General features: G+C 35.6%; 1 protein-coding gene across 1 annotated transcript; it reads left to right on the top strand.

The window, feature by feature from the left end:
- Positions 1 to 3,491: 3,491 nt before the first annotated feature.
- On the top strand, positions 3,492 to 7,144 carry LOC115450115 (proline-rich protein 4). Its single transcript, XM_030178099.2, has 3 exons — positions 3,492 to 3,532; positions 4,936 to 5,178; positions 6,646 to 7,144. The coding sequence occupies exons 1-3, from the start codon at positions 3,521 to 3,523 to the stop codon at positions 6,823 to 6,825; spliced, it is 435 nt and encodes a 144-aa protein (XP_030033959.1). The 5' UTR covers positions 3,492 to 3,520; the 3' UTR covers positions 6,826 to 7,144.
- The last annotated feature ends 5,860 nt before the right edge of the window (positions 7,145 to 13,004 follow it).

Genomic DNA, 13,004 nt, shown 5'->3' with positions numbered 1-13,004 from the left:
GCCGATATACCCTTAGGAAGGAATCAAGAGGTCTTCTCTACTCCTGAGCGGGACCACCAACCGGATTGGCAGACTTCTTTAATACAAATTACCTATAACCAATATAAATTATACAAAATTTTATACTATAATCCGCCGAACTATGCATTGTCTACCAGTCAGTGTTAAATATAGAATGAGCTATATTACGTGTCAGATAAGGTTCATTATAACTAGCAAATGCCGTCCACTGCTGAACATATGCCTCTCTAAGTGAGCGCCAACCATCCCAGTCTTGAGCAGCCCGCATCCATCCACTACCCGCCGCCTTCTTCAAGTAGTCCATCGTGCAGGCCATCCTACACTACGTCTACCTAATCGCAGTCTCCACTCCACCACCCGTCTGCTCCATCGACCGTCTGAGAGTAGACATGGCCAGCACACTTTAACACAATAACTTCATAATGATCCTGGGTCCCTCATTGAAAATCAGCGCTATAGTATCAGTCATGCTGGTACTGCAGCAAGAAGCTGAATGAGGATTCCCATTATTGGCACATTGGGTATAATTTTGTATTTTTTCTCTAGGTATATGTTTTGTTTGTCTCTGCTTGTATTGTACATGTTATACTGTTATTGTCCCAATAATAAATCTTTCTTTTCTCTTCTTCTATAATACATACCAGTGGCGAAGGGTGGAATTTTCCGATAGAATCCGACATAACATATAGGTACCTATAATATACATGAACGTGTTCTGCAAATCGTTCTAATGATTATTAGATTTTACATAAATTACGAAAAGGAAGCCGGGAGGAATTGGATTATATGGACATTTCGTCACTGACATGTTTATACTAATAACTTTTGCTCGTGGAATCGCCCGCGTAAAATAGTTTTCCGGGATAAATTCCCGCTATATATTTTTCCGGGATAGAAAGCCTAACCTTCCCAGGGTCTTAAACTACCTCCATACCAAATTTCATAAAAATCAGTTCAGTAGATTTTGAGGAAATCGATAACATACAGATAGAAAAGGGGTCTTCGTTTTATAAAATGTATAGATAATTATACGTAAATAATTAATTAGTTATTAACATCAGTTCCGATGCGCAGATACGGTTATACACATTGTAAGAAATGAAAGTAGTTAATATTATTTAACCGTCAATAAGCAGTTTGGTCTCGTTTAAATTACCGACAGCAAACGCGACGGAACCTGGCCGAGTGCTTCAATTAATATAAGAAAGTAGTTCCAATAACAATCTTTTTATAATTTTTTGGTTGAATTAAACACCTTTCTATCCGTAATAAAACAAATAAACGACTCACATGTTTTATCTCCGAAGTTGTAGAGAGGTGCGACCAGGGTCACGATTTTTGTGTTCCGTCCTATGATGTGATAGGGGCGGTCGCCATATGGGGTGTTAATTCCAAAGTCTTTTAAAACTGAGCAGAAAAACCCAATATAATTTTTCATGAGCCGGGGTCGAACCTGGGACCTCACCTCTGCAGTAATACCGTTATACAACTACGTCATTGAATTATACATTTCACATCGAAACAGTCAACTACTATAAACGATTATAATAATGTCAGCCGTGTATTATATACTGTCCCATATCTGGGCACGGACTTCATCTACTACTGAGAGGGATTAGGCCATAATCAACCTCGCTGGTCTAGTGCGGATTGGTAGACTTCACACACCCTCAATAATCCTATAGAGAACTTCTCAGATATGCAGGTCTCCTCACAGTGTTTTCCTTCACTGTTAAATCAAAAGAATACACACATCATTTTTTGAAAAGTCAGAGGTTGTTCCCTTGGCATTTGAACCTGCGGACATACGTTTTGGTCCATTACACACTCAATCAGGCTATCGGCGCTTTTACCATAAATAATAGATATTATTTACCTACATCAATTTACGGAAGTTTTGATCATAGTTAAATCTCATATGAACTGAAACTTAAAGAATTTTAATTAAATTCATCCAACAGGTCATCATGGAGATCCTTAGGGGAAGCCTATGTTCAACAGTGGACTTCCTGTGGCTGAGATAATGATGATGAAATTAGTCGACCTGACTACCGTTCTCCGGACTACACAGTTCATTAAAGATGTTGATGGAATGTTTTTTTTAAACGGACGCGATAAGGTGACGCCACTGTACCTGATGGTAAGTGAAATGGGCTCCAATAGAATGTCGTGACGAGAGATGATTACCCGTCGGCAGTCGTCACAATTATGCCGGCCTGACGAGAGATGTTTACCCCTCGATAGTCGTCACAATTATGCCGGCCTGACGAGAGATGATTACCCCTCGGCAGTCGTCACAATTATGCCGGCCTGACGAGAGATGTTTACCCCTCGACAGTCGTCACAATTATGCCGGCCTGACGAGAGATGTTTACCCCTCGATAGTCGTCACAATTATGCCGGCCTGACGAGAGATGTTTACCCCTCGATAGTCGTCACAATTATGCCGGCCTGAACCGGATATACACAGACTAATTTCGATACGCGACACACTTACGTGGAGCACTATAATTTGCACCTTGTGTACGGTGGTCACTATCCGGGCAGATATAATATATATCCTACCATTACCAAAACATACATTTCTTTGCAGTTCTTATAATTCTCTACAACATTGAATTTGCTATAGATATATTATAACAACAAAAATAAGTATTCTAGCCATCGACATCGATCACTTTATTTAGCTTGCCTTTTGACACAAACCTCCCCTAGTTTTCCATAATTTTCTGCATGTTATTTTTCTTTGCCATGTTAACCCTATTATTTTTTTATGCCTACCACGTTATATTTTAACGCCCTATACTTCTTATTCCATCACATACTGACGTTTTTACGACATAACGATGGCTACTTAGTAAATTATCGTATCTAAAAAAATTGCTATATTCACTTTTTAGCGGAGTACCTTAATAATAAATTATTTGAATTAAATGGCTTTGTTACTAAACAGTATCTAGATAGCGAAACGTTAAAAAAGTGAAGTTGTTTTTTGAGATACGACAGTTTACTTTGAAGCCATCGATAATTAGTTCATACTAAAATTAAAACAAAATCAATTTAAAACATTAATTAAAGCATAGGAATTCCGAAAGCCCGAAAGGTGTTACATAAAATCACATCTCGCACATATAGAGATACAGACAGCAAATAAAAAAGGTTGTTTTAACTTTTTTCTCGTTAACTCGAAATAGTACAATCGAACGGTACCACTGAACCATTCACTGTTGCTTTCGAATTTATTGCACAACATCCGTTGATGAGCAACTGCGCACGGAGACTGTTATACTTGATACGCACGCAATGTATTAAAAAGCAATTATTAACACACAGATACGATCACAGATATTGTATCAAGTAATGAGTAACATAATACTCGGACCTATCACTGAATGGAAAGGTGGTGCGTACATTTCACCAAGTATAAAACGCTTGGAGGGGATCTCAGCATGCACCAGTCAATACTAAGAAGTCCACAACATCATCTAAACTTGACAACATGATCGCTTTTGTAAGTTATTTTAATATTTATAATCTTCGATAGTCAAACCGCGAGTGCCAGTGACAATATTCAAAAATACGTTCCATTATACACAGTAATTAACGTTGTGTTCAAAATTATTTTTTGTGTTAAAGTGGTTATTTATCATGAATAATATTTAATTTCGTTGACGTTTCAACTCGATCATAAAGTTTCTTATCATACAACTCCATGGAGTTCGTGTCAAAACAGACAATTAACAAAATGGCTGCGTGTTCCATTTTCAAAAAATTCAAATTCCATTTTTAAATTACATCCTCACATTCCATGTGCAGTGAACGCACACTTTAGCATGGAACCCATAATGGCTTTTAAATTATGTCATAATGGCACACCTTGTTACGTCACAGCTTCCTATATCTCGCAGTGAAAGGACGAGCTACTTCCTGTTACTGGCACTTAATTGTATCTTACGTATCCGATTACATCACTAGATCGAGATGTTTATCTCGAATAACTGTTCGTTACATTAACACGGATTCGATACAAATTCGCGTAGTCATAATTTTTTGGGTTAACTGTTGTTGTCTGTATTATTAAATCAATTATATCATCTAATGTGTTGTTAAATCTGCTTTAGTGATCTTTGGTCTGGTTTACTTTTTCAGCACACACGTTTATTACTAAATGTTTACAATTTTACTTATTACATCTATTTAAATTTATTTTCCGTGCACAATTTCCGATATACCTATATTATATAGGTATCGGTTCATTATAAATTTTCATCCTAAAGATTCATTTTCTTTAATATATTCGGTTTAATAAATATCAATTCCCTGGTGGGACGTTACAATACTCAACAAATTTCTATGGTAAAACATAGTCCAGTCTTTTAGATTCATAAGCCTTTACTCCATAAACTGTCTTTTTTATTTCCAAACTCTAGTAACTATCCTTCCAGTATCATAACTTGTCAAATATCTAACATCTCATACAATCTTTCAAACTTCCTTAATCGCAAATCCACAGCTCCCTTCATCTCTATTCGTTTCTATCAAGCCCGCTCAACTACGATTCTTAAGAAATTACCTCATATAAGAACTAATTCACTCTTATATCGGGTTTATACCTTTATTATTCACCTACCATTAAAATTATCGAGTGACTTACCAAATTTACCAGATTGGACTACAAATTATTTACAACATACCTTAGTAGTTCTCTACAGGAATTTTGAGGGTGTGTGAAGTCTACCATACCGTACTAGTCCAACGTGGTGGACTAAGGCCCATTCCCTCAGTAGTAGAGAAGTGCCCAGCAGTAGGACAGCATATAGTACAGGGCTGATATTATTATATACTACCAGTTTTATATTACTGTCCACTGACCAAGAGCCTCCACAACTGTTCTATAACCATCGCCTCTTTCAGACGACAACAGCCGTCCTCCTCCTGGCCGCAGTAGCCACCGCCCGCCCCTCGGAATGGGAGCCAGAAGGCCACTCGCACACGGAGCACACCAAGCCGTACCACGTGACAGTGGTGAAGAAGATCGGCGTGCCGATCCCGCATCCCGTGGCGGTGTCCGTGCCACAGTACGTGAAGGTCCCGATCCCCCACCCTTACCCCGTCCACGTGACCGTCGAGCAGCCGATCCATGTGCCTGTTTATAAGGTAAGTTTTATCTACTAGGATGAGGGATTGTTACCAGTGGCGGCCCTAAACAACGCGAGGCCCCAGGGGAAAGTAAAAAGGAACAGACGCGAGGCCCCGGGCAGAGTAAAAAAACGTTCCCCTGTTTTAAAAGTTTCGTCGGTAATAACGTAAAAAAGGTCCTGCGAGGCATCTCGCGAGGCCTCTGTTAGCGAAAGGCCCCGGGCGCTTGCCCGGTTCGCCTCCCTCAAAGGCCGCCTCTGATTGTTATCCAGGAAAAAAGTACTAATGAACTACATATAAATAGCAATGCTACTCCTGTGATTTTAAGGATTTCTGACGATATTTGTTGTTTAATCAATTTTCTGGAATTTAGAGAGCTGTCATTCTTTCTTATGGTTTTATCATCCGGGAAAAACTGGCTTAAACTGGTTTCTGGTGTTATTGAATGAGCAGGTTCCAAAATTCTGATGCTTTAGGGTCGATACCCGAGTGTCAACAAAAGTAGTTCCTATTGGCGACACGAGACGTATCTGTAGTGCATATAATTATGTAAATTTATGAAATAATTTAATATCTTTTTCATATTTCGTAATACATGGTTATAGCATTAAGCTGATTTATAACCAGACATAATCGAATCTAATCATCTTAAACGTGTCTGAAGATCATAAAATTATTTGCGCCGTATAATGAATGATGCGTTCATGAATAAACAGTTCACATGTCTAACACAATATTCAAAGTGTACAAAAAGTAAATGTTTAAGATGAGATGTTTATTGTTTTTTATATAAAAACACAAATTGGAACTAATAGTATCCAGTTACATTTAAAAAAAATGAATTAAAAACAGTCTATACAGCCAATAAAATTAATTAAAAAATAATCGTCAAATATGTGAGCTATTTTGACCCATAAATTTGATTTAACCAAAAGAAACAATTGAATGTTTTTTTCTATTATAAATTTTGAAAAAGATCATTTCACGATAAATACTGTACTACAAACTATTATTTATATAGAAAGTTATTTTCTATTGTATTCAAACAATGGTCACTACGAAAGAACCATCAATTGTCCATCAAAACAACAAAATGACATTTAATATCGTCAGATTGTCGATGTCATTGTTGTTTTTCAATGCTATCTTATGACATAAGTGGAGCCATTCACGCCACTGCACTGATTATTATGTAATGTAACTGGCCGCAACGAAAGTAAAAGCGACAGCCAGTGGAGCGTTGATTAAAAAAAGTTCCCGCCATTTATGACAGATAGTTACGACATATCGATGCTAGAGAAGACATCTTGGATTTTTAATATTTTGGCTAATGATTATAAGTAGCTATTTTTTCCAGTTTTATCTTTGATAAAGTAATAGGAACTGTTTAAATATGGTAGAATGATGACCGAAGTCTATTATTAACTAGGATTTAAAAGATCGCTGACAATCGGAAATAATTTCATTTTTTTTTATTCTTTCCAGGTCGTGCCCCAAATAGTAGAGAAGCCCGTGCCTTACCCCGTCGAAAAGCCTGTGCCTTATGAAGTGGAGAAGCCCTACCCCGTCGAGGTAGAGAAGAAGGTCGAGGTCCCCATTCCCAAACCTTACCCCGTCCACGTGCCAGTCTACAAGCACGTCTACCACCACTCAGGCAAACACTAATTCAAATTCGATTCGAAATTTGATTCGAAATTCGATTCGAAATTCGATTAGATTTCGAACGTTTTCTCGAGGGGCATTTATTAGCGAGATATCTTATACTGTAAGTTTTCGCTCGGGTACCGTGGCGGGGTTGCCACTTGTAAATACAAATTAAGACTTATGTAGATCTGTTGGAGATGTATTTCCACCAGTTATGACTACAGTTTATTGTGATATTTATTTTGTTACACTGTATTGTCTGTTGCTGTTGTTTGTATATGATCGTTGTTGATTAATGTGTAATTGTTGTTGATTATTGTTAATTGTAAGTGTATTAAAGAAGGTATATAAAAACTATATTTTTCATTTCACCCCACGGGAGTTTATAAATTCACTTTGTTTAAGTAATGGCAGAAAATAAATTTTAAATTAAGGCAGTACCCTTAATATCTTTGGTCACGTAAACGTAACAAATTCAAAAAGCAAATAATATGTCAAAAATTAAATTCGTTCTAAATTTAAATATGTGATATTCATCTGTTTAATATCAATCCGTCGTGTTACTTTCACTGCCTCGGTCAAGGCTCGGGTCGATGACACTGGCACCAAGGGACTTTACACACCGTACAAATTCTCGAACATACACACATTGTTCACATCCATTGCTACTTTTGTATAAAATATTTATCACAAAATCAATCTAAAACAGCAATGGTTACAAAACTAAAGTATTCCCTCACAATAACACAAAGAAATTTATCGTCACAATTTATTTCCTTTTATGAATATAAATTAGTAAAGGTACGCCGTTTTGTGCCGTCATAAATTAAACAGTTTATAAGTTCGCACTACGAATGTGTCGTTTTGATAATCATCCATTTATTTATATGTAATTATTAGTCGAGTTTTAATAGAAATTATAAATAAATAGGGTTTTTATACTTCGAAAATGTGTTCGGCCACAGCCCTTTTGACACTACATAAGTTATAAGGATTAGGGGAATATTTACATAAGTTTTAACGGCGACGAAAAGCATGTTAGAAACCCATGTATCTAATTAAAACTGAATTTCTAATCGTCAATATATTATTTTTTGTATTTAAAGTGTAACCTTTAAAAATTAAATTTAATATGCTAAGTAGAATAAGAACGAGTAGGAGACGGGCCCTTAATTTATAATTTTAACTCACAATCATAAAAAGTATGACTTGTGTTATAAATTTTATTAGAACTTAGGTTTAACGTTCTTACTGATATACTACATTAGAAATATTTACACAAATTTGTGATAATTAGTTTGTGTATCTTCATGTAGCAGAAAATCCTAGGCTTTATGGTTTATTACGTACATAAAAAAAAAACTTTTTCACTCTAAAACTGTTTGTGTTGCTTTTTCGGTAAAAAAACACAAATAAACAAGTTAAAACCAATAAAATAAACAACAAAACCAACAGTCTAATTTCCAAATTCAAAAACAGAACATAAATCTTATCTATGCTTTCGAAGTTCGAACGTAATTTAAAAATTAGCATTTCGCGCCTATCGATGTCAAGGTAACTAATTAAAACAAACGAATTCCATCATTACGGCCGGTTATACAAATGCTTATCTTACGTCTCGTATATCTTGTTTAATGTCGGAAACATATTCAATATATAACCGGTAGATGAATCATAAAGGGTTTATGTATAAATTAAAACCCATCAAATGTGCGACGGCTGCAAAACTGTCAGACGAAATGTCAATAGAAGTTGAATCGAATAGAATAAATCTAATGAAATACTTTATTTCATCGCAGGCGAACAAAGTTGCATTTATGATACGTCAAAACAATTAATAAGAATTATTATTATTATTTGTAAATAACACTTAAGATCACTTATATACGGATATTTTAAATTAGAGGTTGTGTACATAAAGCATTGGACGTGTCACCACCATCTTGAACAGGAAGTACACCACCGGCCTGCCTAAAATCTGCTCCATAGGCTATATTATTTATAGCTGGTATATGTTTTATAGCTGCCAATGGCACGCCTAATGGTATGGGGTCACTGTCGCCCATGGACGACGGAAATGCCAGGCATTATGTGAATGCGTCATACTGTCTACACTGGGCCAGGTCTACCGAGATAATACCACAATCTAAAACACAACGACGCTCGTATATTTTTTTTTTTATATATTTCCTGGATTATGGTATATTTACGCGAATTTATTTTTTATTTATTTTCCAAACTATGGTATAAGTATTGACTTTCACAGTCTATGATATAACTAAAATCCCAAAAAGCCATTTATTTCTTTTAATATTAGCAATACATCCAGTATTCCTCTGGAATTGAGGACATTAATGTGTTCTAGTTATATGCAGGCAAGTGAACATTTTCTAAATCAAACTTTCTAATACGAAGAATATGGTCTATAATTATTTTAAACATATTTGAATGTTGAATCTAAATGTAGAATCTACATGTAGACCTTCGTGAAAGAAATATAACATTCCTTATGTTTACGCGAACGTAACATACTGAAATAAAACTAATTTGCGTATTTTATCGTGGTTTTTATATCACCATTTACTCCCTATTCCTATTCTAATTCAGAGGAAAATTATAATATAAAATCCGCAAAATAGTTAAATTCAATGGCAACACGTCCTCACAAATCGTTACATTGTTGCAGAGTATATAATATACTTTATTAACATAACTCCACGATACCCCTTAACCCAATTGTACGTTCCGTGGGACCCTGAGCGGGCGGTCTGGGCCCCGCACCTGTCGCCCTCCCGCTGGTTCCCGACGGATTAATGCAGGCTTTAAAAAAACCCCTCAGTCAACCGACGGTAAAGGTCACTTTATTTTCAAAATAACTTAAGAATTTATTATTCGCGTGAAATTCTTCGGTTCTGGTTATCATTTTTGGAATATAATAAGGCGTTACGACGGCTTTTATGAGTTTTTTACCCTTCCTTTTCGTAGAACAATTATCTATATTTAATATTTGGTTGTTTAAACTTAATAAATGTTTCTTTGTAGTTTAGGGTTCAAATTGCTTTTAAATCATCATCATGTTTATTTTTTGCTTATTCCGCTAAGAGTAAACTTCCATTTTCAACTCAAAAACACTTAATTATGTGGATGTATTAAGCGACTAAAATATAAATAAATAAACGTTTATCATAAAATCCTAGATCTATAATTGATAGAGCATCGTTAAACCGCAAAACAGTATGGCTGCCATCAAAATTCTGACACATCACAGGGTCAGACAACTCAAAACCGTGACGAACCAAATGATTCACCAAATATAATAAATCTTCAAATATTTTCTAACAAAACGGAACCCGTCCTAAATGTATGCTTTAAGTGAGCATTAGTGGAACAATCCGAGATGCGGTAAACACATCGATAAAACAATAAGCGAATACTAAATTTAATATTCAAACAAACAGGACACGCGAATGCATGCCGATAATATAAATATACAATACGGATGCGGAATGAGGTGAATGTTCAGTGACCAGACCTCCCAAAATAATAAATAGGGGAGGGATATAGGGAGGCTTAAGAATGCCTATTATGGTTGTCATTATATTAGGAAGTTTTAAAGTTAACTAAATATAGAAACAATTTTCTTATTATAAAGTTTTTTGTCTATTATCAAATACATATCTCGATATTTTTCTAAGTTTAAATTAGATCTTTATTTTCCTAGGTGAGTATCACTTGTAAAAAATATAGCCAAATCATTTTGCCAAAATTAAACCATTTTTCAGATTTTATCGCAGTTTTAATATATTGGTTTTCTCCCGACGTTTCGAAGACTTTGCAGCCTTCATGGTCACGGGAGGGACTGAGGTGTTGTTCATCCGTAAAGTCAAAGTTACAATATCTATCTACATTTTACAATTATACAACTTTTTTAAATTATAACTGTTGACGGTCCGATCTACGCAGAATGAGCTCAGAATGTCTAGAAGTCTAGCAACCAGTCTTTTGGGTTCCGATTTAATTAAATGTAAAACTGGATCCCAGGCTTATGCAAGCTTCCAACCATCTTCCCTCTTGAAATTAGGATGTTTTTTAATTTCAATAGCCTCCCGAATCATCCTAGGTAGGAATCGGTGTTCTTTGACAAGGATTTGTGGCTTGTCTAGTCGCAGATAATGATTGGCGCCTCCTTCAGAGTGTTCAGCGACTGCAGACTTCGTAAAGCGTCGGTGTTTCACGTCAGCTGTATATTCTTCTACGCGGGTCCCTATATTTTTTTTTTGTTTTCCCGATATAAGAGAGGCCACAGATGCAATATATCTTGTATACACCCGGTTCTTGCAGAGGTATATGGCACTTGACAGGTGGTAAAAATTTACTAATCTTCTTAGGTGGCTTAAAATAAGTTTTTATGTAAGCACGCTTCCGAATGTAGCCAATCTTGTCGGTGACTCCTCTTACATATGGTAATACAACCAAAACACATTCAACTGTGGCTGTTTTCACTCGGTTTCTGTGAAATCATTATGCAAATCATTTTGTGCATCAATAATTTACAAAAAATAACAAACTCTAAAACTAACTTGATAACACGTTATAGAAATACCATGCTCTACCTCGCTAAATGCGAACCTGCCACAAACATTTCAATTACAAATACAAATGAACAGCACATAAAATAAAACCTAAATACACTCTAATTCAACATCACACATCTTAAAATCATCTAAAATTATCATTTCCACGGTGGCGTACGTGTTTTGCAATTATTTTGAGGTTATAAACATAAATATAATGGCGGAATTTTGCGCGCGAAATCTGGCTTATTTCCCGCGCTTGATCAACAAACATGGCGCGTGTGGCTGAAACTTATGTGTCGAAATGTTGAATTAATTGCATCACAGAGCGGGAAGATTAAGAAATAGTACATTGTAAATCGCGTTGTATCGTAGGGTGAATAAATGGGACGGCCCTGCTGCGGTTTCTAAATAGATAAGATTAATGCAGTTCGGGTTTTCGCGAAGGTGAATGTTGAAAAGTTTGGTAAATAAGTATGTGCGGTAATCCTATAAGCGATGGCTTAAGTAGCCGGCGGTAAATAACTCTTGAAAAATGTAAACCATTTCTCCGTGATCTATTAGACAAGGCATAAACTTTTCTTCAAACACTTTATAACCTTAGTAACGTGCAACAATATTCATGATTAGGTATATATATAACATCAAAGTCAATATAAACTTAGTATAAAACAAATCTGTGTCTATTTCAATTAGTATATTTAATTTGGAACAATAATTTAACCACAAGAAGGTTGAACGCAATATCCAACTGAATACAACTCCATCTATCGAACAAAAAAGTAAACAAAGAAACCGACAAAAACACTACAATGCTGCACAAAAACTTAGTTTTAATCTTTTTAAATGCATGCAAATTAACTTCGCATTCAGTGGAGATCCGGACGAGAGACGATTGATCTGTACGTATGATAAAATTGTGTGGATGTCCTGTATGTGTCAAATGTATATTTGGAAGATATATGTATAGAGAATATCCTAGTTTTTAGCATAGTAAATGAGTTCGGCACTGAATGTCAAATGATTATTAGTAATTATGAATCCTAATACATTTAGTCAAAACGTGTTTACGTTATACAAATGTATTAAGAATTTAGGTATTTTTGATCAACCATCAAGATCTAATGAAACTATTGATTTTTTTTCGTATGCTTAGTGAAATTAGCAAAGATTTAGATTCCACAATCCTTTTTATTCGAAGTTATCAACCTCAACAAAGACTGCCATTGACTCTCCAACACACAAAAATATTACAAATACTATCCAAGATAATCGAAAAACCAAACCCGCGATCAAAATCTAGTCTCCCAATAAAAACATCGCGGTCCTTCCATAAGAACGACGCGGCATTGTTGTCTAACCCCGAAGTTTGTTTTCTTTTTAACCAGTGTGTTATCTCGGTAACAAATGGCTTCCATTGATCGGTACCGCCTTAATTTGATAGTCTGTTAATCGTTTTAAGTCAAAACACAGCAAAAATTGCATACTGACATTCATATTATACTTTTTTTGACATTCATATTTCTTTGACTATTGGCGAATGATTGGCGGAATAAATATGACTCAATTATGGGTAACGAATGCACCCGTATTAGCTGTTTACAGACTCGTGTTCGTGACTATTCG

The sequence above is a fragment of the Manduca sexta genome, chromosome 13 (genome assembly GCF_014839805.1).
Source record: "Manduca sexta isolate Smith_Timp_Sample1 chromosome 13, JHU_Msex_v1.0, whole genome shotgun sequence".
Lineage (NCBI taxonomy): Eukaryota > Metazoa > Arthropoda > Insecta > Lepidoptera > Sphingidae > Manduca > Manduca sexta.
The sequence above is the reverse complement of the archived record's forward strand: the minus strand, read 5'-3'. Positions and strand labels throughout refer to the sequence as shown.

What these genes read in the sequence shown, in the direction of transcription:
- LOC115450115 (XM_030178099.2), top strand. An exon ending in TCCATGTGCCTGTTTATAAG is followed by an intron (nt 5,179 to 6,645) that starts GTAAGTTTTATC and finishes TATTCTTTCCAG; the next exon opens with GTCGTGCCCCAAATAGTAGA.